The 27,856-nt window shown below is 39.9% G+C and overlaps 1 protein-coding gene across 5 annotated transcripts in view; it reads right to left on the bottom strand.

Annotated features, from left to right (window-relative positions):
• SPAG16 (sperm associated antigen 16) overlaps window positions 1-27,856 on the bottom strand; it is a 723,462-nt gene that overhangs the window by 684,409 nt on the left and 11,197 nt on the right. For 3 of the 5 annotated variants that reach the window (XM_043505701.1, XM_043505700.1, XM_043505699.1), the window contains 6 exons: window positions 19,985-20,112; window positions 18,219-18,299; window positions 12,348-12,485; window positions 7,959-8,066; window positions 2,864-2,981; window positions 1,062-1,131 (listed from right to left, as the gene is read on the bottom strand). In XM_043505701.1, the coding sequence (XP_043361636.1) occupies window positions 1,062-1,131; window positions 2,864-2,981; window positions 7,959-8,066; window positions 12,348-12,485; window positions 18,219-18,299; window positions 19,985-20,025 (556 nt within the window). In that variant the 5' untranslated portion in view covers window positions 20,026-20,112. The remainder of the gene's footprint in view (window positions 1-1,061; window positions 1,132-2,863; window positions 2,982-7,958; window positions 8,067-12,347; window positions 12,486-18,218; window positions 18,300-19,984; window positions 20,113-27,856) is intronic. The other 2 variants (XM_038422547.2, XM_038422546.2) reach the window with 1 other exon arrangement.

The raw sequence follows: 27,856 nt of genomic DNA, 5'->3' as shown, positions 1-27,856 counted from the left end.
TGTAATATCTGCATTAAGAGTTAAATAAGTCATCTCAATAGTTTAGGGAAATACTTGCTGTCCCCTTCACTCAAATACAGGAATTCAAAAAACCAAAAAGTTGAAGATTTGGCTATTAGTTTCCAGACCTTGTTTCCCCTGAAGTAATTTAAAAAAAGCACAGCATGGGATATAAAGCACATAAAAGGACATTTTTCACACAGGATGCTACAAAAAAAAAATCACTGAATATTTACACTAATTTCTTCTTTTTCAAAATGTCAGGATAAGTACTTCTTTTAGATACAGATATAGGTATTATATACCCTATGTTATTAAAGACATCCGCCAAAGATCAATATGCTAAAATGAGTTGAGCTCTACAATACCAGAATTTTTAAAAGCTCTCAAAAAATCAAATTCTGCCAACCTTACACTGAGTTAGAGGAGACTGCTCTCCTGGTTATGTGCTACATAACGAACCAGAAAGCAGAATCAGATCTAAATTAGGTTTCTAGGTCATGATCCCACCACGCTTACTCATGCAAAGTAATCCTTACTGATGTGTAATTTCATAGTCCTCAATAGAACTAAATGTGAGAATAAGTATTCATGATAAAACTATCAAACTGAATCCTTAGTTTGTAGCTGTCACTAAAACTAGTAACACATTTTAAATGCAAGTACAGTAGAACCACTATTTTATGAACTAATTGGGGATTGAGGAGTTCATAAAACTAAACTGAGCTTCTTAAAATTACAGTTGGTATCATGAGTAAGTTGCAATATGATGCATTGCATCACTTTCTTCTTGTCCTTCAAATCACTGCAAGGCAATTTTCAATGCCTTGAAAGCACTGGAATGTGAAGGGATGTTGACTTGTTCTTCAATGACATCCTTTTATTATGTGATTATCTTTTTCCCCACCTGGACAAATGGTTTGTATAACTTGTTGTTCACAAGATAGGTGTTTGTAAAAATCAAGGTTCCACTGTATTACAAACTTTGTATTATATAAGGTTCTGAATTACACTAGATGCCTTCCTCATAGAGCATGTGCACATTTAACAGAACGTTTTACCTCTAGTCACAGGGATCTCAACAGCACGCCCAGATTCTAAATTTTGTAATGTAGCTTGTAAACCTGTAACCTAAAGAGTAAAAATAAAGAACAGTTATGAGGACATTGCTTTTGTGCCTTACAACTACCAGTACAGAAGACAGAACACACATGCATAAATAAGCAGTAAATACCATGTGCAATTACTGATTTATCTAACTTGCGATCTCTGTTTTAACTATATAAAGATGTTAAATTACTCATCTCACTCCATTCCTTTTCAAGAAATAGCTTGAATATAACTCTTTTTAAAATATTTAATCCATAATATTAAATATATAAAATAATCTATCCAGAATTTCAATGGGAATTTTGCATATTTATTAAAACAAATATAGACAATGTTACGGGCCATACTGTGACATCAACTTGTAATCATAATTTCTCATTGAATTAAAAGTTAGTTAACCTGATGACAATATGGCCCATAGTATTGTCACAATAAAATTGATCACAATCACAGCAATGCCTGTCATTCTAGTAGCCTAGTAGGTGGTAAACTGATCGGTCATGTATAAGATCTTTCATTTTCATTGCACCAGAGGATGATTTTGCAAGATAAATCTTTTATTATGCATTTAAACGATTGATCCCTTCCTCTGGGTGTCAATGTACTGGCCGAAACCCTTCTTTTCCTCTAGGATATTTTCCTTCATGTAGACATTTGTCCTCAACCCATCCCTGTGCTAAAGGGGCAAGATATCATCTACACCAATCTATAGATCAGATGAAACTAAAAGGGCCAGGGATGGGCAAAACACAAGCTTTTTCTCTCCATTTGGAAGACAAAGATATCTGTCTCTTGTACCTACTACTTCAAAAAAGCAGGAGTTTTAAGATCATTCCCAAGTAGAAAAATGCACTGTGTAATTCTCTAGGGTCTGAGCTAAATTATTTGGAGGTTCGCAATGATCTTAGAAGGCTTAGATCTTAGAAGCTTATGGATACTGTATGTCTACAGGTATGTTTTGAAGTACCTGAAATTATTGGAGATAAACTGAAAAGTCTTTAAGGACTGACAATATTTTGACTAACAATATTTAATTAAAACTATTGGGGCAGCTAATAACCTTTAAGGATGGTTTCCTGTGCAGTATCCATAAGGATTACGAGAGCCCTGCGTGGATACAATACTTGTATCCATATCTGATCCACAATCCACAAGCATGATCCACAGATGTCTGCAGATATAAAGCAGATATCCACAGATTTGCAGGGCTCTAAGGATTAATATATCATCAAAATTATAGTACTTTGATAAAGTTTCAGTGCAAGTCATCTGACTAGGTCATAGTTCCTCTGATGTTTCATTCACAGATATGAAAGCTGAAAGAATGATTAAAAAGAAGATTCCAGTACGCCCATTCCTGTTGATAATTTGTTTAACACCGTCCTTCGCCCAAGTAAAGGCCCTGTTCAACTTAAGGTTGGCCTAATAGAGAGGACAAATTCCAGTCTATATTAGTGATTTTGTCTCACTGATACTGAGCTGATTGTAAGTACTTCCAGTTTAAACCACTTATGAAATGTTGTCTCTTCAGCTACACAACATCAGCAGGGCACTTGAAGGCAGATATAACTTTAATATTCTGTCTGGGTACGTTAAACTAAAGCATCAAGATTCCTATAAAAACTTCAAAAGAACAAAGTATTTGTAAGTAAGTCACATGAAACTCAGAAATAATCTAGCCTACTCTTATTTAAACAAAAAGATATGAATCAGCTGCCCATGTTTCTCCTAGTGTAGTTGACCATGTTTTTACCTGACCAACTGCTCTGTCTCTCTCCAAGCTGGTTAGCATTTTCTGTCTCAGTATAGTCTGGTATTTTTCAGTCAACTGCTTCAGCATTGGCTCATATGATGCATAATGTGCCTTCAGCCTATGAACAATAAAAGCCAAAATGTATTTTAAAGGATGACTGAGTTAAATCAGCAATTTCCATCTAAACAGCTTTTCCCCCATGTATTATAGAGAAGAATAAAATGTAGAAAGGTCAAAACACAAGACACAGCTAATGTTACTTAGCATGCAACCACCCCGTTGGACTGCCAAGGAAAAAAAATATGTATGTATCAGTTTTTCAGTAATAGGATCTGTATATCCTGCCACCAAAGCCTTTTGAAGTAATCTATCCAGTTTTGTTTTCTGTTTTCAGCAACTCCCCTAATCTTCAAAATACATTAATAAAGGTTAATGTATGTAACGAATTTAATCTTTGCTTCCTTCTTGTAGATGGGTGTTATTTCATTAGGAACAGAAAAATGCAGATAGGATTTGACAACCAAGTAGGCTACTAATTTAGAGAAATCAGCTACAATATAAAATTTTGTAGCATTAATTACGGTAGAAACTATACTTGGATCCCTTCATCAAATTAGCAAGAAGCTAAGTCACCCATATCAACTCATGAATCAAAGTATGAGAATGCTTTATTTTTCAGGAGAAATTGTTCAGCTCAATACACAACAATTAACTTCAAGTATATTGTGTTTTGCCAGAATGCTGGCAAAAAGAGACAAAACCGGGATTTTTCTTACAGTAAGATAGACTATAAAGTTAAAATGCATATAATGTGAGCCAGCCAAAACCATGAAGGGTATTGAGAGGTACTTAACTAACATCTGCAATTCCCAGGATTTGGCCCAAAGCTTGTTTTAAAATTGATCCACTCAAGGAAGAGATTCTAAAGAATTATCACTGTTGATTGATACATCTACAACGCAAAAAAAAAAAAAAAAAACCCAAACAAAAAACCCCAGATCCCTGCAGCAGCGGATCTCAGAGCCCTGATTAACTGACTTGGGCTCCTGGGACTCACACTACAAGCCTAAAAATAGCAGTGTAGACATTTCCATTTGGGCTTCCCCTGGACTCTGAAACCCATCCAAAGGTGGAGGAGTCTCAGAGTCCAGGCTCCAGCCCAAGGGGCAACATTTACACTGAAATATTTAGTCCCATAACGTGAGCCCAACAAGCCTGAGTCAGTGGACCTGGGCTCTGAGATTTGCTGGCACGTTTTTTGCTTTTTTTTGGTTTTGCGGTATAGATGCATTGGTCAGTAACCTAACCTTGGACAGCAAAGAATAGCAGGTAATACTAGCAAAGGCAGAGGAGCACAAAATTTCCAGGGAGCAGCAGCTATTATGTAATGATGAAATTATAGAAATTAATATTAAAGAACTCCTAGGGAATATTCATATAACAGTTTGGGTTTATTTGCACCTAAAGCAATTCAAATCCCAAGTAGAAAGCTGAAGTTTCAGGAGACTTAACAAGGATAGAAAAAGACTAATGAAAAGACCACCTCAAAGGGCCTGATTCCCAAGGTACAACAACTTGTTATAGACTGATCTAGAAGATAAGACTACCTTGGTAGAAAAACTGATCTAAAAAACCAGATATCACTTTATAACAATGGGAAAATATCCAGAGGAAAGCCAATAGAGCTCATCTGTTTGTTTAACCATTAAGGAAAATTACTTCAAAATACTTACCAATAATACTTCACTCCATTTAAAATAAGGAAAATATACAAAGAAGGAAATCATAAATCCTGCAGAAGATGATGTGGAGGAATTAGGGACCTTTCTCTGTTTACACTTCGGGTGGTGCATAGGGTTCACATAGCTACATACTGCAATCAAAGGCAGGCAGCATCCATACTCACTGCAGTGTGTAGCTACATGCAACTGGGAAAGGCTCCAGAGGGGGAGGAAGCATGGAAAGGCTCCAGTAGTGGGGCATGACCAGAACCTTTCCCTGCTGCTGGAGTCTTTCACTACAGCAGAGAAAGGCTCCAGCAAGTGGGAGGCAGCAGGACACGACATTGCTAAAGACAGCAGTGGAGACATGGCAGGCACTGTTTGGGCAAGTAGACAGCCATGTAGGGGATATACCCTAGGGTTCAGGTGGGTAGGGCACTATCACCTAAGCAGTGTCTCACCATCTATATTGCTATTTATACCCATGCTAGCTGGGCATGCAGCATCAGTATGCTACAGACTACCGTAAGTGCAAACATACCTTAAAAAGATAGTGTCTGCGAGGAAAATGGTACATAGAATTTACAAGGTAACTAAAATTTAGACCACCCAGAGAACCTATTCTATTAGGTCACAGCCCAAAGGAGGTTATTGCTTCTGAAAAGGACACATTAACACCACAATTATCACTAGCAGCCAGATGCTCATTTTTGGAAAATAATGGATCCCCAGGATTAGAGGCATGGAGAAGTAAAGTATTAGAAATCTTTTGAATGGATACAGTGACAGACAGCCTTACATCAACATCAAGTAGATTTTATAATTTTTTTTTTTTTTATATATATATATATTATATATATATATATATATATATATATATATATATATATATATATATATATATATATATAGTTACCATTCGTTTAGACTTTGAACAGAATTAACACACAGAAAACGATAAGAGATTGACCAAACACTAATGGGTCTTTTGAAGGTAACAAATACAGATAATGAATAGGATTAAATACTTCTATGGAAAGTTCATATATGGTAATAATGATAAAATAAATTTAAAAAAATCTAGGGCCAAGACTTCAACCCATGAACTTTATTCACACAGTGGTAAGATATCATAGATCACTCCAAGGCACTTCACACGGAACTCAATGGGACAAACTTAGTCAGCTGTAATACAGCACCTGCAAGAAGGTATGCAATGTGATGCTCACAGATCTCTTCAACAAATTCTTTGACAATATTGAAGCTCCACCAAAGTATGTGTTTCCCACTCATATCTTAAAACTACTTTTAAAAACATCTTTCTGCTTTATCAGATATTTTGTTGTCTATCGGTTAGAGCACAGGGCTATGAGCCACAAGACCAGTGTGAAATTTCCAAATCTGCCACTGACACATTGTTTGGTCTTGAATTACTCACTCAACCCATTCTGTGCCTCAGCTTCTCCATATGTAAAATGGGGATAATATTGTGACCAAAATACTACCCTGTATTCACTCCCTTCACACTACTGCAATGATACTTGCAGAAAATATGCCTTGTGAGGTATCATTTGAAAACTAATAACTCACTGGTCAATAATATCATGGTGAAATGTTTGTAGCAACATTATATGTAAAGTTATTAACATCATCTGAAATTATGACTGAAATGTGGTTACCAGACAAATCTGGGGAGTGGATAAACCTGTTTCTTAAAGGGGAGCAAAAAAAAACCCACCAAGCTGGTGCCCCTAGTCAGATGTCCAAGTTGATGGGCAATCACCTGCTAAGTGGACATTTTTTGGCAAAGAAAGGGATCAGTAACACATCGATCTACACTTAAACAGCATGGATCCTTTTTCACCATGAGACTCCTAGTCTCCATCCTCACAGCAGGAAGGAATTTTATCTAGGGGTAACCCACAGGAAAATGCATTTCATAGGGGGAATTGACTATAAAAAGTGAGGGGCAAGAACACCCTAAAGCTTCTCTCCCTACCTATCTCTTTTTCACCTAAGATGAAGGAAGCAGCCATTTGACTTTGGAAGAGATCCTGCCCTGCAATTTGGTCAGCCCTGTTGCTGAGAGTATGTAGTAAGAATTTTACCTTGAACCAAGTCTGGTTTATTAAATTTAGTTAATAAGAAAGCATTTTCTCTTAATTGCTTGTCACCAATTCCGACTTTAATGCCTTGTAATTGTACTCATTTAAATACCTCTCTTTGTAGTTACATAAATTTGTTTTATTCTTTAATCAAAACCAATCCAGTGTTGTGAATTATTTGGGTAACTCCAATTAAAGTAGCAAATTGTTATATATTGTTCCCTTTCAGAGGCAATGGATTAAAATATTTGAATTGTCCTGGAGAGAGCTGGACAGCACAGAACACATGTTCTGGGGGGAAATTCCGGACTAGGAGCGTGTGTTGGGGGTCATCCTGCAAGTAGCAGCCAAGGCTGCTGGAAGCCAAAGGGTGGCTGGCGTGCTGCTGACAAGCTAAGAGTTGCTGGACCAAGTTGGAAGCCACAACAGCAAAGCACAGTGAGGCACCTACATTTTCAGAGGTGACCCAGCCCCTCACTGATCACGATTGCAGTCCAGACTATCATAAATATCACCTGCCTTAGGGAAACATTTTGAGCTGTTCACATTAATGATGCTGTTTAGGTGCAAAGTGTTATTTGCTTTTATATATTTCCAATCCTTCTCCTTCATTCTACCTATCAAGAGGGCCTACTGATCCTGCTCTAAAATACAAATGCAGCTTAAAAAAAAAAAAAAAAAAAAAACACATGCTAGTCAAAATGAAGTCCTTTCTTTCAAAGTAAGGAAGGCAACATGGAAAGCAGAGATGATAAAAGTTACAACTATGCAGTTTTTTGTATACATTAGTATAGCAAAAATGCCCAAAAGAAACAAAGAAGTAAATTATGACATTCTACAGATTAGCTCAACAACTGTCAAGAACAAGAACTAATGACATTTAAAAAAAAAAAAGAAGAGATCGATTTAGTTGCATCTAGCTCAAGTTGAAACAAATACATGAGCTTGTTCAATCACCATGAAAAAAAGGAATTGACCGTCAAGGAACGTTACATGCTTTATGTACCAAAAATAGTCTATGTAGGTATGTATGTCTCCTTTCTCTGCATCCCAGGAAGTTCCCTCCAATTTCTGAAACGCTGGAGACATTTGAATTTTAGAGGCCTAGGTTATCATTTCTCTGCTTTCAAGGCTGGGCAGAACTACCAATTACCAGAACTGCTTTGGTCTAACAATTTAAAATTCAGCCATGACATAACATTGCCAAGTAACAACTCAAAGTCACTTAGCTTTCTGTTAAATGACAATAAAACAGATCAGTTTGCTTACCTTTTAATATCACTAATAAGCCTGTTTTTTTCCTGGGCCACTCGCTTATGATGCATTCGATGGAAATCACGTTCTTTCTGTATTTTTTGCAGAGCCTCCTTAGCTTTGCTGCGTGAAACCACAATGTGAAACTATTATAGACCTAAAAATGGCAACATTACAATGAAAAAAACTTCAAAACGGACTCCAACGAGAGACTGCTGAATTGGAATTAATTTGCAAACTGGACACCATTAAATTAGGGTTGGTAATAGTTCACCTTAACTGATCACTCTCATTATAGTGTATATGATAACACCCATTGTTTCATGTTCTCTGTGTACATATATCTTCCTACTGTATTTTCCACTGCATGCATCCAATTAAGTGGGTTTTAGCCCATGAAAGCTTATGCTCAAATCAATTTGTTAGTCTAAGGTGCCACAAGTACTCCTGTTCTTTTTGCGGATACAGACTAACACCGCTGCTATTCTGAAATGTGAAACTTGTAATTCAATCTCTTGAAGACAGGAACTTGGGAGACTGATCTAAGAGATAGATGGATAATGGGATACAGAATTTTTAACTCTGAGTCTATGTCTACATTGTCCAGTAGTTGAGACTACAGTTGTGTGAATAGCAGTGTGTGCTACATTGCAACTCCTCCATGTGGATGCTGCAGGTGCAAACTATGAGGTTCCTCATTCACATTAGTGTAGTCCTGTTTGAAGAGGAATATGTTAAGTAGAAACCTTTTAGTTTCCCCTTGTGGATCCTGCAGGTGTGGTTACAGTGCAGCACTTCAGTACCCACTGCTATTTACATCCCCGTAGTCCTAATCACAGGGCAGTGTAGACAAGCCCTAAATCACTGATTCATCCCAAACTGCTAGTGACTGAAATGAGGAGAAAAAGTTGGTGGCCTCAGTCTACTTTCTCCTGACCTGTGTCTGCTCAAAAAAGAACACCATCACAATGCTATTCAGATGAGAGACTGAAGACTTAGCTGTCAAAGACCATTTTTGTGAAAATGGTCCTTCCAGGTCAAAGTACATAGGTGGTTTAGATCCCACGCTCTCTGGGGCATTGCCAATTCTATCCCTTTTGGTGGGCAAGTATGTCAGAGATTTTAGTGTAAGGGCTGTTAGTCTTGCTCCCTTCACAAGCAGTTAGCTAAACAAAATTAGAGAAAAAAAAGGAGCCTAATCGAGTTAGTCACCCAGTTCCCACTGAATTACAATCGAATTTAGCACCTAACTAAATCCCAGCCCTAAACTCTGAGTCATTTGTAATATAAAGAGGAACCTTTCATAAACCATGCATTCTCACTTACACCAACATCTTGCCTTTACCTACACACTGTATGCAGCACGCATCATTGTATGAAGTGCTGCACATAAAACAAAAATTAAAAAAGGTGTTTTTCTCTCTGGCAAAGGCAAGCAAATGTGTATGGGCTTTTGGTGCAGTGGGAAGGAAGTCAAGCAAGGGTTCTCTTTTTAAAATGATCATCATCAATTCTGAGGAAGGTTTTACACTTTGACAGTCTGACTTCAGCTGCAAACAGGGTATATAATTGTATGCAGTTTTGAAAGTCAGGACCCTAATCTCTTGTGCCACAAGTAGATTAGATTCCGATCTGTCAAAGAAGAATAATAGATTTCCTCACATGGACACCATAAGGCTGGTTTAACTGACTTTTGTAAACCATGTAAACAATCAGACTTAAAGCTCTGGTATTCACTGGTAAGTATTACTATTATTATTACTACAATGCATATACAGATCAAAGATCTACACATCCAGCAATCACAGCTACTGAATGCATTCCCACCACATGAGGTGCTAGAAATTTTATAACTCTTTGCAATACATATAGTGGTTGGGGTTTTCTGTGGTGAAGGGCACATTAATTGTGATTACTGTTAGAGATATGCACACACAGTCCATAGCCTCTGTTTAAACAGTAGGGCAAATGGTTTAAAATATCTACAGCTGCAGGTAAACACAGGATTATAAGACTGGAAGGTACCTCTGAAATCAAAGGCCAAAGCCTAAATTGATTTGAGGCACCTGAGATCACCAGGATAACCAAGATTTAATATTCCAACTGGCTTCGAAACCATGATATACGACTTGATTGAATAGTAACTAATATACAAAGAAGGTAATACCTTCAGCAAGGATAAATCAACATTGAAAACAACGGAATTATGCTGCTTTACCCTAGCTGAGATCAAACCCTCCATGTATGTGTTAGTTAAATAGATGGATTTTAATCAACAAATAAATCTCAATGTATTCAAATACATTGTTACAGACTTCATGTTTTCAACATTTCCTTATTTGTCCACTATACAGCTAGAGACTATATCCTTGCTATAGCAAAAGAAGTGTTACAGCAGAAGACAAAGCAACTGCCTTGCCAACCAATCAGAACTTGACTTCAATGGAACTATACTCATTTATACAAGCCTAGGATTGTATCTGGAAAATACAAGGGATAGAAGAGGAGAATGAAGATAGTTTGGGTTTTTTTATCTCTACGTTTCTACAGTCTTCAAAATAAACGCAATTTTAAGTTTGATTTCCATGACTCAAATATTTACATTTTAGAACTAGAACACTTCATTTAAAAAAAAATCCCTAAAATTATTAATAAGCCTAAATTTCAATTTAACAAAGTTTTTGCATGTTAATTAATGTTTGCGGAGGTATTGTTGGAGTGGAAGGGGCATTTCTGCACACGTGCTGCATTTCTTTTAATGTTTTTCCTAGTTATTTCAGTAGGCAGATAAAGGCTTTCAGACACTGGACAGCCTATTAAAAATGTATCATTTATTGTGCACAGGAATTGAAACTGATCAAGAATTTCTTTTTAAATGTTGAAAATCCATGGTGAAATGTGTCTGAGTAACAGGTAGGAATCTAATAAGTGTGTCTACAGTTGCCGTACAATCATTTTCATACTGTATTAAAACAACAAAATTACATTTAGTTTTAGACACTAACAGTCTTCCTATGATAGTTAAACAACATTAAAGCAGGAGAAAATTGGTTTGCAGTCTCTTACACTAGGCCCCCATACTGGTGGTGTCACAAATAATGTCCCTTTTCAGCAAGATGATTGTCAACAGCAGCAAGCTCAGAAGCAACTAATTTAATTAGAAGCTATTTCACAGCGATGCATCTCACCATGAAAACTTTCTGTCTGATGCACTGAGTATAATGAGTATTATCGTCTAATCAGCACTCACCGAGTATGCTCAGCTGGAAGCATTGAAAAATAAAGCTTTGTATCACCAATGGGAAAAAAGGCTGATCATAGAAATCTTCCAAGTGAAATATATGGTATAGTATATTTCACCCAGCACTGGGACTTGGGATGTAAGGGATAGATCCTCAACTGGTGTACAGTGTCAGTAATCCATTGAAGTCAATGGACCTGACAATTTATACCAGCTGAAGATCTACCCTGATGAGTCAGAAGTTCATTATTATACTGTGCAAATGAGGAGCATGCTCTCTTCTACAGAGAAAAATCTTTAGAAGATACCATCAAACAGACAAAAATTTCAGAGGGCTAAGTTTTTGCTTTTCTTTCTTTGACTGCAGCTTGTCATTCCTCTCCTACCTACTTAAATTGGAGTAGCTGGTTGCCTGGTTCCCTCCCCCCCCCACACACACACAAGGTTCAGGGAGTCTGCACAGAAGAATAAAGGGATGGTTTTACTCACAGTTCATCTCCCAATAAAGCCCATTAGAGGTCAGTGCAAATCAACATTGAACACAAATGCAGGAAAGAGTTATCAAAAAAAGGCCGCAATGTAGTTCACTGCTGCATCTCTCCATTACACAGTCTGAATGTAAATTACGAGTATCTTGTAAAATCAACTACTGTGGATCCATATGCACAGATACAGTCAATAAAATGTAAACATATATTTACACACATACCTACTAAACAAAACCCTAAAAACAATAGAAGTTTTACATTTGAAAGGACTACAGGATCAGGCGTTTAATAAGAAATTATTCTTCTCCTTTACATGCCAACTTGTTGCAATATGACAATTTGTAGTATTTTGATGCATAGCATTATATGGTAATTTTTCATCTATCCCTACATATTACATTTTCATAATCCTGTGGAGTATTTTGTTGAGACTATTGGATTTTAAATATCAACTAAAGCCAAACAAACTGACACAAAAGAAATTTAGACTCAGCTCTCTAGACAGAGCTGAGAGATATTTGGCAATTTCCTTCAGTGCCTCATCCATAAGTGAGAATGTGCAGAGGCACAGAGAAAATAGAAATGTATTAATTCCATTAAGAGTTTGATTTTATTTTATCTGAAGCATTTGCTGTTTAAAAAAGAAGGGGCAGCATGCCATTAAAACTAACATACCTGGCAGCCAGTTTATAGTTTTCCAACTCCTTCTTTAATCTTCGGTTCTCCATCTCCAAATGCTGATTGTAGGTGTACACATCTGGGACAAATCCAATATCTTTACGTTCAATTGCACCTTTCTGCATCAGTTCATACCTAGAATAATATAAATGGGTAGACATTTTACTTTAAGTTCCTTTATCCCCCCCCCGTCTGTTTTCTTTCCCATGTTCATGTTTACATTAACTATAATCACTAACACACAAAGCAGCCTTGTTAAAAAATTCTCATTTATACTCAGACATAGTGATATTACCACTCATTATGTTATGCCCTATTTTGGCCCCCTTCATTTTAGCATTTTTTCCATAACATTTAAAACACATCTTACTTGTGGCATACTGCCTTAACCTCAACAGTTGTTCTTTTCCTTCCTTTCTTCTGGTCTATGCTTTCAAAAGAAAACTTAAAGAAAAAATATTCACCTCAAATTGTACCACTTTAAAAGTAGCAGTTTCCAAAGATACACACAGTCTTTTTAGTTCATGTAGTCTCTAACACACGCTTGTTTTTCTGAAGGCCTCTATGACTCAAACAAAGCTATGGAACATGTGGATGAATGACCCTATCAATTGTCCCAAGCATGGAACTCAGTTTACCTGGAAAAATGTTCCCATAACATCTTGTCCTTCATTTTACTAATAGCACTCTTTCATATCAGTATTACATTATTCTCCTTCATTATTTTGGAATCAGCTAATCACAAACATATTTCCCATTGCTCAATGTAATATTTATACATTTTTGTTATTAGCAGGCCAAATCTTGAGCCTACGAGCTTATGTGATGTAGAACTCTATAGCCTGTTCTGTGCTCCACAATTGCAGACCAAGCAATACCTTGGGCAGTGAACAGTGCTTCTTAGATAGCCACGTACATTTGCATAGTACTCATGCAGCCTCTCAGTCATTCTTGCAACAGTGTCTGTAACTTTACCCAACCTAAGCCTCAAACTCTTTCTAGCATTTCAGCCCATGGGTATGTTGTTACCGGAAATATAGAATCACTCAGCAGAAGGGCAAGTTCCACTTTGGCTTGCTGACACTATGAAAAGATAGATGATGCTATCCATGAGAACAGTATCTCATACGTGTCTGCTTCTGTCAGAGTTCTACTTGAGCTACAAGTGAGTATGAACTTCAAGATTTGCCAAGACGTTTAAAAAACAACACCTCCATACACAAACTCAAGATCCTATGGGCCCCAGTTAACCCAAGGTGTCTCTGTACCAGTAGAGGTTGTAAAGAAGTTTCTCAGGTTCCACAGCCAGAGACTCCTCCCTAGTGCATAGAAGTATGGTACATTGCTTTCTTGGTTATGACTGGGTAATCTGGCACCATTCTCAGGGACAGCGGAGCAGATCCTCAGCTGGTGTAAGTTGCCATAGTTCTTTTGAGGTCAGTGAAACTATGCTCCAAGGAGCTGTGCCAAATTACAACAGCTCAGCATCAGCTCAATGGAGCTGTATCAATTTACACAAGTTGAGGATCTATCCTAGAATCCTCGGGTCCACCAAACCTGATTGCCATACAAAGATGTGTTGGGGCTGAACTTGCTAGTGGAAATCATATCAGCATGTTTTGCCTCACGAAAAAGGCAAATATACTTTTTATGAATCTGTTTTATGCAATTACTATGCCTGGCAACAGCAGCAGAAATTAAAACTAGGTAGGATACACTGTACACTAGTACCTGAACTGGACCCAAACAGCAGTTTTCAAATGAATAATTGCAACATTGCTATGGTTTTCAGATCAATAAAACACATTTGAGAAAGCTAGAAGTTCTGCAGACCATCCTACAAGGGGCGTAAACCATCTAGATCAGCTATCTCAGCAATTGTAAAAAATATGTATGTTTACTCCCATTGGAAAGTTTCAAAGGATGAAGGTGAATATTAGAAATTGTTTCCATGTGTATGTGCTCTGCCAAGGTCAATTGCTTACCCGTGACTTCTGGGTTACCCATGGTTCCTCAGGGGAGTAGGCACTGCCATGCATAGCTAGGAATGAGACGGTCACTCGTGCATCTTTTTACCATCAGAAGAGCGATGGGATTTGTGTTATAGTATTTAACCAAAGCTAAATTAACACTAGCATCACTTTTAGGTTTCATATCCAAAATAAGCTTTTGATATCAGGTAGGCTCACCACACTACCCAAGTTATCCTACAAAGGAACTATGACCATATCATGTCATTGTTTTTTAACAGGTTTCAGAGTAGCAGCCGTGTTAGTCTGTATTCGCAAAAAGAAAAGGATTACTTGTGGCACCTTAGAGACTAACAAATTTATTAGAGCATAAGCTTTCGTGAGCTACAGCTCACTTCATCGGATGCATCCGATGAAGTGAGCTGTAGCTCACGAAAGCTTATGCTCTAATAAATTTGTTAGTCTCTAAGGTGCCACAAGTAATCCTTTTCTTATTGTTTTTTAAGTAAAGCTCATTAAAATCAAGGGCTCTTTTTGCCAAAAGCAATCTCAGACCATGTATGGCTTTGTCATTTGATGCTAATAAAACATTGGATACTCTAGTTTGGTAATACTTGCATTTTATGTTGTGAAAACCATGTTTCAGGAAGAACTTTAAGATGGCACTAAACAGCTTCTTTTAGCTCTCAAACCTCCATTTTGTCCTGGTCTTAAGTTTGCCATGCAGCACAAGGCAATGCTTCCTTTTCCTCATTATTTTTTCATTTAGCACTAGAAATCTTGGCAATAACCACACAGAGTAACTTTCTAATCCAGTGGGGGAGGGAGTCAGAGTACCAAAGGAAAGAATGTTTAATATGAACCTCTCTCTTCCTTCAGTTAATAAGCAGTGTAATATCAGATTACTCCACACACTGGTCTTTTTCCTCAATGCACTTTCTATCTAGTTGTATTAACTTTTCATTCTCATGGCCCGAGGAAGAGTTGAAATATTTAGAAATCATTCTAAGAAACCCAAATTAGTTGGGTTAATTTTTCCCTGCTTTTTGGTAAGGTAAAAATGAATCTCAGAGCTCCCTTTTTCAGTTTGAGTAGAGGTAGAGGAAGAGAACAATTAAAATTGGTCTCATTATCTTGGTTGCATCTAAATTATCTATGACGTGTATATTTTCTCAACATTCTCTAACAAGAGTGATATTTTCAAATGTATCTAAGTGATTTAATAGAACTTGTGTTCTTAAGACATTTACACGCTATTGAAAATTCCCACCCAAAATCAATCAGGACCATACTGTACTTTCATTTTTAATCACAACTCTCATTGGATTTCAAGGAACATTATGTCCATTTTAAACAAGGAAAGAGTGATGTATACAGAGATTATGGTCTAATGGCCTCATTTTCAAGAGGTGCTGCTACTGGAGTCATGGCTCATCAGTGCATCTAAAAAATTCAGGCCCTCGATGTCTCAGGATGGGCACCCAAAGTTAATAGTAGCTTTTGAAATTGTAGATCTAAGTCACAAAGGAAGTGTCTGGCAAAACCATGAATTAAATACCAGATCTCCTGAGCCACAGTCCAGCACCTTAGACACAAGTCCATTCTTTGTGTTTCACAACTTCATGTTTCATATTCAAACAAACTCACTCAAAATCTCAAATGAAACTAAGCTGCATACCACCAAAGTACAGACCTTGTTTAATCTAATAGCTGGTAAAGTTAAATGTACGAGTAGGGCACACTATGAACAGTCATTATTAAATCTGGGCCCAGTGTGGTAAGCCCTTCACATGAGTTGCCCCCAAGTCAAAGTCAAGGTGCACCATGCTACCCTTTGATGCCCAGTTAGATTTTCCGGCAGGTACACGGTGCGAGTAGTACAGCCATGGCCTCTCCCTTTTCTGCCCTCTTGATCATGATGGGAAAGTATTAGGTGCCCTTCCCCCTCTGAACCTAGAACTGCAATCTGTTCAGCACCACCACCACCAGACACAGGAGGAGAATCTTTACCCTTCTGTACTGCTCTGCAAGGCTGTGTGTTAGGGATAGACTTGATAAAAGAAATCCTATATATCTCAGATCATTGCATAACTGCTGGCTACACAGCTAGAAACCTATGAATGTCATGGGGTAAAACCATCAATACCACCAGTTGGAGATTAAATTATATATATATATATATATATATATATATATATATATATATATATATATATATATATATATATATACACACACACACACACACACACACACACACACACACACACACACACACTTATTTTCATTCCTTTTGTCAGACAAATTTTTTCAACAGAATGCCCTAGCATGAAAGCCATCAACTTTCTATATGAAGATACATAGGACATGGATAATTGCTGAAGTTAGCTTCTAGCAGAGCTAAGAACCCTGAAAGAGATTTTTCAGAATTAATTGTATTTCATTAAAATTAACATGCTCTTCCCCAAGACAACCATTAAAAACCCATATCTCATTACTTTTTCAGTGAAAAGGGGGGAAAAGCATGCTGCCAGAGCAGAAAGTGTGGTTAGCCACTTGTTAAATTTGGCTGGTGAAAATTCAGAGTATTTATAGCTAGATCGTTCTCGCTCTTTTCTTTTAAAATTTGGAAAGGAATTGTGAAACAAATTAAAGTGTGGTTAGAACCAAGCATACATAGTACAGGAGGGCATTATTCAAGCTCTTCACCATAGTTTAACTCAAAATAACCCAACTACTTATGACATGAGATTCTCAAGAAGAGAGACCACCAACTGTGAGGTTATGATTTAAAGCCCACTGGTGTCTACCCTGAAATCATGAAATTCAATAAGCTTGCAATACAAGCCATAAACAGATTCAGGTCCCCACAAATGTTTTGAAGGAATTGGGTGGTGTGATGATTCTGCAGTTGTTAGCTAATGGATGTGGGGATTGATTGATTAGCATGATACGTTTTCTTTGGATATCAGACAAAATGTTCAACACTTTGAATATTTAAGATGACATGCTGTGTCACTACCATTCTTATTGGAAATTTCAGCAGCAAGGCCAAGAAAGAACGGAGCATAGAAGTTCAATTACCTCTTTATCCTCAGAGAAGCCACTCCAACCTATCACTAAGGCAAATTAGTGGAGACTTGCAGTGCCATGCTGTGCCTGTCTCTTACACACAGAGCTTCAGTACAACTGGATAAGACATATATCCATTAACTGCAGCGCACCTTAGCAGCCTTACATTAAACACTCAGTAGCATGAGTTTATATTTACAATACAGTGAAAATGTAATATGTACTGACTACTATATACTCACTACTAGGGAAAGATTGTTTACTTCTGATTTAATATATGTAAAGTGCACTCTGACATTAAAGTTATAGGTGCTCTACAAATGCATAGGGTTACAAACACAGATATTTAGATAAAATACATAGCCTTAAAGACTAGAATGGGTTCCCCTCTGAATGCCCCGCAATGAAGCAAGCAAATCTTTGTCCTTTGTTGTCCTTCAAGAGGGCTAGATTTTTAATGTATAGTCTGGCCAGCATAAAGGGCAACACATGGTTGCACTGCCCCTTGAATAGCCGGGGTGGGGGATTGTGACTCAGTCGTAATCTGCCTCCAGGGTTCTCTGCTGCTCTAGGAAGGAATGATGCTGCACTAGTTCGATACTCAGTGTAGCGAATTTTCCCCCAGTGTGCTGGTACCATTGCACAAAAGAGGATATTACAACCCTACCGAGTCCGCTTTCCACTCACACTGCTACTCCATAATACCTGTAGCCTACGCAAAAGAGGGCATGCTCTGCAGGCCCCCTCCCCTACAGTCTGGCATGGCCACACAAACCAGTCTTTGCTTTTGTCCATACTAAGTAAAGACGATTGGCCAATTATTTACCTGTCCCACAAAGTACTTGGAGACAGCCCATCTTTCACCCAAAGGCTGAAACACAACAGAGTCTTTGTAAACTGAGGAGTGCTTTAAAATAAAAAACAAACAAACAAACAAATAAAAATCAATGATTGCCAGTTATGAGTTTTCTGACCACAGGTAGTCAAAGCTAGATGAGAACTGATCAGTAGCTGGCAATAAACTCTTTGGGACTGTGCAGCCCATATCAATGGATGCAAAGATCTGTCCTTGTGCTTCATTCTCCAGACCAGTCAATCCAATACCATCAGTAAGTAAAAAAGGCATTACAAAAAGTTTGGGGAGTCAGAAGAATACAGAACACACAAGAAGTTTAGGATATTTTTCAATATTCCGTAAGTATTTTCAACCATGGTTTTAAATTCCCAGGAGTATCGTTAGATTAGACATGTTACGGTGTACATGGAGATTCGCACAAATAACGTACAATACGATATAGCACCATTCATTACAATGAAGAAAAATAGTACTTATTTATCATTTTAAAATAAATCAATATGAACACAACATTTTTATATATTTAGACAGAAAGATATTTTAAAAGTACTCTATTGTCTCAAGTTGCAATATAAACACTAATAATTTTGTCTAGTTTAATACAGCATTAGATCTTAGGCAGACAATTACATTTAAGTGGATCATTTGATAAATTAGTCAAGCTCTTTTGGTGTAAATGGGAGAAGTTCTCAACTCATTATTTTCTCATTTTAAATCCCATTAGGACTTGATCACAGCATGGATCAGCTGTACATTAGCAAGAGGTAGGTACCAGTTCAAAGAAGAACTTGATAACATTAATCTGCTCTCACCTCATTAACAGTGTAAATCAGCAATTTAAAACCAGTTTAAAAACCACTTGCTAGTATCATAAAAATGTATTACAAAGGAAGTGTCTTAATTCCCTAGGACTTGAACCTGAAAATCCTTACTTATACAAGTAGTATCAATGAAGTTAAAGGTCTTGTCCATGTGAGGAAGAACTATTCATGTGAGCAAAGGTTTGAAAGATCAAGCCCATAAACTAGGATCTGATCCTCTTCTGGAACTCCTATACAATTCCTCTGCTTGCAAATTGTGGAACAAAAAAAAAAAAAAACCTCTATGAGACACTTAAAAATACAAAGAAACCAGAGATAAGTAATCACAAGGTCACTCTTCTGAGCATTATTTGACTTAAACTAAAAAGACAAAACATACAAGGGTAGCCATCACAATTTTCTAACCAGTTAAAATGATAAAAGTTGTGATCATTCTGCCTCAAGAAATGAAGTAGCTATTCAATAGAACATGCTCCAAATATTTAAACAAGGAAACTGCTATATGCTAGGAGTCCTGTGGCACCTTATAGACTAACAGGCGTATTGGAGCATAAGCTTTCGTGGGTGAATACCCACTTAGTCGGATGCATGCATGCTGCTTTTACAGATTCAGACTAACAAAGCTACCCCTCTCATGCTTGCTATATGCTAGGTTTTCAGAAGTGCCCAGATTTTGAAAAGTGAGAACAATGGAAGCTTATGGGTTCTGAGAACTTGTGGTCACTTCATTTAGATGTCTAAGGGAGCTGCTGGGGGTCAGCTCTTGAAAAATCTGGCCCTAAAATGATTGTTTCCATTCTCATCCTAAGTAGGTTTCTTCAAGTAAAATTTGACTTTTGAAGCACAAAGAGGCTGGATTGTCTACATTTATTCCAGAGTCCTCACAGTTAGATGGACATTTTAAAAAAGTTTTACCATTCAGTTTGGAAGCAGTCAAGGGTTCTAGCCATCCCCATTCTGACCAGGAAATTGCAAAGAAAGTCATCCACAACTTCAGGTGTTTCAGACACTGAATGCTTAGAAGTCAGAGCAGATCGCTGAGCCTGAAATTAAAAAAGATTTAGTATTTGTTATTGTAAATATGTACAATCCCTGAAAAAGATACAAGAACCCATTACTTCCTAGCCCAGTGGGTCCCAAACTTGTTCTGCCACTTGTGTAGGGAAAGCCCCTGCCGGGCAAGGCTTGTTTGTTTACCTGCCGCATCCACAGGTTCGGCCGATCGTGGCTCCCAGTGGCTGCGGTTCGCTGCTCCAGGCCAATGGGAGCTGCTGGAAGCAGTGACCAGTACGTCCCTCGGCCCATGCCGCTTCCAGCGGCTCCCATTGGCCTGGAGCAGCGAACTGTGGCCACTGGGAGCAGCGATCAGCTGAACCTGTGGACGTGGCAGGTAAACAAACTGGCCCGGCCCGGCCTGCCCCGCCCAAGGCTTTCCCTGCACAAGCGGCAGAACAAGTTTGGGAACCATAGTCCTAGCCTATAATCCAATCCCAGGGCCACCCCTCCATGCAATAGTCATTGGAATAAAACAATGCAAGACATCTCAACTATTTGCGTGAAAGTGTGATGCTGTGTATAAGAAAGGTGACCATTTATATCACTGTTACACTTTATATAAGATTTATGGAAATTGTGCATCATGTAAGGCATCAATGGAAAACTTACAATCAAGTATAATTATCCTGATTAAATCCACATATCATGTTTGTATTTGAAGTTATGAATGTTAGTTGTGTTGTATTCTTAATGATTGATATCCACCAGAAGGATTTACATCAAGGCTAGAAAGCTATGTATTGATGGCCCATCAAAGACACTCAGCTCTCACAAGAAGCCATTGAAGAAACTCATCACTAGTAGCTCTTCCTATAGAGGCCTCAGACAGCACGATACCAATGACCTACCCCTGTGATTCAGCAAACCATGTAAGAACATGTGATATGCTCAGGTGACCCTGGACTCCATCTTGGGCCAGTAATTTTCCACATGCAGGGACTATGGGCTGGGCTTTGTTTGGGATAGTATCACCACCACCACCACCACACTGGGTCAGACCAAAGGTCCATCTAGCCCCATATCCTGTCCTCCGACAGTGGCCAATGCGAGATACTTTAGAGGGAACGAACAGAACAGGTACTCATCAAGTGATCCATCCCCTGTCATCCATTCCCAGCTTCTGGCAAACAAGGCTAGGGACACCATACCTCCCCATCCTGGCTAACAGCCATTGATGGGCTTATCCCTCATGAATTTATCTAGTTATTTTTTGACCCGTTATAGTCTTGGCCTTCACAACAGCTTCTGGCAAAGAGTTCCACAGGTTGACTGAGCATTGTGTGAAGAAATACTTTGTTTGTTTTAAACCTGCTGCCTATTAATTTCATTTGGTGACCCCTAGTTTGTGTGTTATGAGAAGTAGCAAACAACATTTTTTACTTTCTCCACACCAGTCATGATTTTATAGACCTCTATCATATCCCCCCTTCGTCACCTCTTTTTCCAAGCTGAATATTCCCCATATTATTAATTGCTCCTCACAGGGAAGTAGTTCCATACCCTTAATCATTTTTGTTGCCCTTTTCTGAACCTTTTCCAATTCCAATATATCTTCTTTGAGATGGGGTGACCACATCTGCACACAGTATTCAAGATGTAGGCATACCATGGATTTATATAGAGGCAATATTTTTTGTCTTATTATCTACCCCTTTCCTAATTATTCCCAACATTGTTAGCTTTTTTGACTGCTACTGCACATTGAGCAGATGGTTTCAGAGAACTATCCACAATGACTCCAAGCTCTCTTTCTTGAGTGGTAACAGCAAATTTAGATCCCATCATTTTATATGTATAGTTGGGATTGTTTTCCAATGTGCATTACTTTACATTTATCAACATTGAATTTCATCTGCCATTTTGTTGCCCAGTCACCCAGTAAGTTTCCAGGCACATGGCAGAGGATATAGAAGACCCCCAAGAGATCTTTATTTTGCCTCTTTCCTGCTCAAAATCTCGAGTCTGGGGATTTACAACTAAAAGGAGCATCCTGAACTATAGACTGAAGGCCTTCTAATCTTTTGGAAATTACCAGAGAGACTTTACAAGCCAACAATCTATTCCATCACTTCTACAAACCTTATAGGGACTTTGCAATCATTTGTATGTATATGCTCTATTAACCATTTATAACTCTTCATTTATTAATAAATCTTTAGTAGTTTACTATGGATTGCCTGGATTGTGATATTTGGATAAGATCTGAAATATATATATTGACCTGAAGGCATGTGTCTGATTCTCAAGGATTAGTAAGAATCTCACATATGGTGAATTAGGTTTTCATTAACACCTCACCACATTTGCTCCCATCCAGATAAACAGGTCTAAGGGGAATGCCTACAGGGAACTATTTGGCTTCTAGTTAATCAGTGGGGTACTGCAGAAGCTCTTTTGTTACTGGCTTGATGAATCTAGTTATAGAATAAACCACCAGTTTTTGGTGACTGCCTTCTCTATTTCTTGCAGTGCAGTGCACACGGAGAGTGCAGTGCGGCACTCTCAGTGTGGCCCATTCCAAGAACCCAGTCACAGAAGGGTACTACTAAAAAGCAGTTTCATTGTTGTTTGGGGCAGAGGTTATTCATATAGATATGAAGTAGAATGTCAAAATGGCCTCTTTTCTGGATACAAACAAAGAAATATGTACATGGCAAGTAACTAGAGACTTAGCTTTGCCATTTGCACTTTGGAGTGAAAATTTTAGCCTTAGAAGGTGTAGATCTTTTTTTAAATAAAGTAACCCCACAAGATTATAATTGTGATGCAAAGGATCCCGTAGAATATTTTATGAGTTTTACAACAAAATTGCAGTACAGCTGCCCATTTGGGCTATTTTCAGAAACAGAGAGAAGTTTGAAACAGGCAGGATTTTAAACTGAGATTGCTCTATTCCACAGGTACCGTAAAGTAATACTCATACCTGTACCTGTCCCTCCCAATCTTTTATCAATTAGTACTGCAATTAATAGTCTAAAGTAGTGGTGAGCAACCTGCAGCCAGTTAGGGTAATGCGCTAGTGAGCCAGGAAACAGTTTATATTGACCATCCACAGGCATGGCCGCCCACAGCTCCCAGTGGTTGCGGTTCAGCATTCCTGGACAATGGGAGCTGCAGCCAGCACGTGCTGCTTCCTGCAGCTCTCATTGGCCGTGAACGGTGAACCGCAGCAACTAGGAGCTGCAGGTGGCTGTGCCTGCAGACGGTCAACGTAAACGAACTGTCTCGCGGCCCACTAGCAGATTACCCTGACGGGCTGCAAATTGCCCACCACTGGTCCACAGCCTGGATAGAAATAGGAGGAAAATCCCCATACAACCTCCCCTAAATCTCATATGATACAAACTGCATCTTTATATTCAATTAATACTACCCATTTAAATTAAGTATATGCTTAGGGTCAACACACACACACACACACTCCAGAATAGTAGTATTTTGACTTACTAGAGATGTATCCCAAACAGATCACTCTAGTTGTGAGAATGCCATGGCTTTATAGAATAAGTCTGCTGTCATATAATGGTCTCCTTTCTATGCTCCTGCCGTTCTTTTGGCTCAGTTCAAGCAAATGCCCAACTGTGACACATCCAAAGGCTACTTAGGAGGGCGAGGCACCTCACCACCACCTGCTCTTAGCTGTGCAGGCAGAGCATGCTGAAGAACCAAAGAGTGCAGAACGGGGAAGAAAATTGGCAGCATGTGACCGACAGAAGGAAGAGGAGAACCCACGTACCCCCAATGCAGATAGAGGTAAGAAACCATTTTCAGGCTCTCTACACAGATACTACAGCAGAGAATGGTTTGGAAGAGTTATTGGAGGGAAGGGATCAGGAGACCCCATTGATCAGGAGGTATGGGATGCATTGTCCTAAGGATGGCGATTCCATGACCACCACTCCCAAGAGGAGGAAATGGGTGATGATGGTCGGAGACTCCCTCCTAAGGGGAACAGAGTCATCCATCTGCCAGGAAGCTCAAGAAGTGTGCTGCTTGCCTGGAGCTAGAATTCAGGATGCAACAGTGTCTGAAGACTGATCAAGCCCTCGGACTGCTCCCCCTTCCTACTTCTCCATGTGGAGATCAATGATACTGCCAAGAATTACCTTGAGTGGGTCTTTGCAGAGTACGTGGCTCTGGGAGGAAGGATAAAGAAGTTTGAGGCGCAAGTCGTGTTTTCATCCATCCTCCCTATTGAAGGAAAAGGCCCAGGTAGGGACCATCGAATTGTGGAGGTAAATGCATGGTTGCACAGATAGTGTCAGAGGGCTATGGATTCTTCAACCATGGGCTGTTGCAGGAAGAAGGATTTCTAGGAAGATATGGAATCCACCTAACAAAGAGAGAGAAGAGCATCTTCACAGGCAAGCTTACTAACCTAGTGAGGAGGGCTTTAAACTAGGTCACCAGCTGCCGGCAAACCTAAGCCCGGAGGTAAGTGGGATACCGGGAGGAAACAAGGAGGAGAGTGCAACAGGGGTGGCCTCCTGATTCATACTGAGAAAGTAGGGCAATCAGCTAGTTATCTCAGGTGCCTGTACATGAACGCAAGAAGCCTGGGAAACAAACAGGCAAGATTGGAAGGCCTGGCACAGTCCAGAAACTATGATGTGATTGGAACAACAGAGGGGTAACTCACATGACTGGAGCACTGTCATTGATGGGTATAAGCTGTTAAGAAAGGACAGGCAGGGGAGAAAAGGTGGAGGAGTTGCACTGAATGCAAGAGAACAGTATGATTGCTCAGAGCTGCAGTATGAAACTGGAGAAAAGCCTGTTGAGAGTCTTTGGGTTAAGTTTAGAGGTAAGAACAACAAGGGTGATGTCGTGGTGGGTGTCTGCTATAGACCACCAGACCAGGGGGAAGAGGTAGACAAGGCTTTCTTCAGACAACTAACAGAAATTTCCAGTTCACAGACTCTGGTTTTGATGGGGAACTTCAATCACCCTGACATCTGCTGGGAGAGCAATAAAGCAGTGCACAGTAAATCCAGGAAGTTTTTGGAGAGTGTTGGGGACAATTTCCTGGTGCAAGTGCTGGAGGAACCAACTAGGAGCTGAGCTCCTCTTGACCTGCTGCTCACAAACAGGGAAGAATTGGTAGGGGAAGTAAAAGTGGGTGGCAACCTGAGCAGCAGTGACCATGAGATGGTAGAGTTCAGGATCCTGAAAAGAGGAAGAAAGGAGAGCAGCAGAATACAGACCCTGGACTACAGAAAAGCAGACTGACTCCCTCAGAGGACTGCTAGACAGGATCACCTGGGAGGCTAATATGAAGGGGGAAAGGAGTCCAGGAGAGCTGGCTGTATTTTAAAGAAGCCTTATTGAGGGCACAGGAGCAAGTCATCCAAATGTGCAGAAAGAATAGTAAATATGGCAAGCGACCAGCTTGGCTTAACATAGAAATCTACGGTGAGCTTAAACACAAAAAGAAAGCTTACAATAAGTGGAAACTCGAACAGATGACTAAGGAGGAGTATAAAAATACTGCTTGAGCATGCAGGGGCATAATCAGGAATGCCAAAGCACAACTGGAGTTGCAGCTAGCAAGGGATGTGAAGGATAACAAGAAAGGTTTCTACAGGTATGTTAGCAACAAGAAGAAGGTTAGGGAATGTGTGGGACCTTTAATGAATGAGAAAGGCAACCTAGATTATGTGGAAAAAGCTGAAGTACTCAATGCTTTTTTTGCCTTGGTCTTCACAGACAAGGTCAGCTCCCAGACTGCTGCACTGGGCAGCCTAGCATAGGGAGGCGGTGAGCAGCCCTCAGTTGTGAAAGAACAGGTTAAGGACTACTTAGAAAAGCTGGACATGCACAAGTCCATGGGGCCATGTCTAATGCATCCAAGAATGCTGAGGGAGTTGGCTGATATGATTGCAGAGCCATTGGCCTTTATCTCTGAAAACTTATGGCAAGTGGGGGAGGTCCCAGGCGACTAGAAATAGGCAAATATAGTGCCCATCTTTAAAAAAACGGAAAAAGGAGAATCTGAGAAACTACAGACCAATCAGCCTCACAGCAGTCCTTGGAAAAATCATGGAGCAGGTCTTCAACAAATCCATTTTGAAGCACTTGGAGGAGAGGAAGATGATCAAGATCAGGCTTGACAAAGCCCTGGCTGGGATGATTTAGTTGGGTTTGGTCCTGCTTTGAGCAAGGGGTTGAATTAGATGACCTCCTGAGGTCTCTTCCAACCCTAATCTTCTATGATTCTTCACTGTGGATCAGCTCCCTGGAACCATTAGTCTCCAGCAACACAAACACTACCTTCCAGTCCTTACTCTCTGTATAGGTTAGCAACAAGCACATACCAATCCCCAAGTCTTGCATGCATTCCCTGTCATGTCCAACCCCTGTTCCGCTGAACACTCACATAATTACCAAGCCTGCTGTTCACAAACAGTACCCAGGCCCGCCAACAGCAATTCCGGGCCCCAGGGCAGAATAGTCAATGAGTGCTCTTCCAGGGCAGAGCAGTCCATGAGCACTCCTTCACCACCACTCTTACCATTCCCATGTGCGCCTAGGAACCCTGTGGCCTACATGGGTGACTTAAATTGGCTTCTGTGCCCTTTTAAATCACTCAGAGCCCTGGACAATTGCCCCCACCCATCAGCAGGCTTAATTACATGACAGCTTACAAGGTAGAGCTGTGTTCTAAGGTATGCATGTGTAGATTAAAAAATATATATATATATATATATATGCATCAAAGAAGAGAGATTCAAGTGATAGAGAGTAAGAATAATTTATTATTCCAGAGGGCATTCTGCACCAAAAAGACAAATTCTGTGCACAATATTTTAAAATGCTGCAAAGTTTGTCAAATAAATGTGGAGGCTCCAGAATGGCATTGGGGAGCACAGAACACGGGCTGCATAGAGGTGGGAGATCACTGTGCAGCTCCTCCCAGGACATGGACTCAGCAGAGAGGCTGCACCTAACCCTGAAACAGCACAAGGACTGGGTGTGCCCCAAAAACACCCCAAAGCCATGCCCCTATGTGCCAGGTGCACCAGGTGTGGTCAGGACGGCTCAGGAAAGCAAGATCCAAGTGTGGAGGGGCTTAGTGTGGGGGGATCCAGGTGTGGGTTGAGAGGGTTCAGTGTGAGGCAATCTGGGTTGGGCAGCTCAGTGTGGGAGGAAATCTGGATGCACAGGGGCTTGTTGGGGGGTTGGGTACAACAGTAATAGGACTCTGCAAGAGGGGCCAGGTGAAGGTAGTTGGGGTTCAGCAGTGAAGGAGTGGGTGTAGGGGAGATGGAGCTCAGCAGGGGGTCCAGATGCAGCTGGTGGAGGCTCAGTAGGATGGGGATCCAGGAGTGGGTGGATCATGAGGGTGGTCCAGATGCAAGGGGAGTGGGGCTCATTGGGAGAAGGAGAAAAAGGGTACTGTGGCTCAGAAGGAGGGTCTGGGTATGAGGGGGTCTGGATGCACCGGGAGTGGAGGAGCAGCTCCCTATACAGGGATCCCTCACGCTGCAGTGGAGGAGCCATCATTGCAGGAAACAGAGGGGAAATGGAGTTTGCAGGGGGAGAAAACTGGGGTGGGTTGGGCCTGGCCTGCCCCAGATACTGTGCAGGGGAAAAGGAAGTCTTGTCCTTGCCCACCCAGCTGGGACTAGCAGCTGAGCCTAGTACAGGGTACGAGGCACCTGCCGGGTCTTCCCCAGGCCCACCTCCTACCCCACAGTGATTTACCTCTTCACTAGCTGCCCTGGAGCCCCA

The sequence above is a fragment of the Dermochelys coriacea genome, chromosome 11 (assembly GCF_009764565.3).
Source record: "Dermochelys coriacea isolate rDerCor1 chromosome 11, rDerCor1.pri.v4, whole genome shotgun sequence".
NCBI classification, from domain to species: Eukaryota; Metazoa; Chordata; order Testudines; family Dermochelyidae; genus Dermochelys; species Dermochelys coriacea.
Note: the sequence above shows the minus strand (reverse complement) of the source record. Positions and strands in the feature narration are given on the sequence as shown.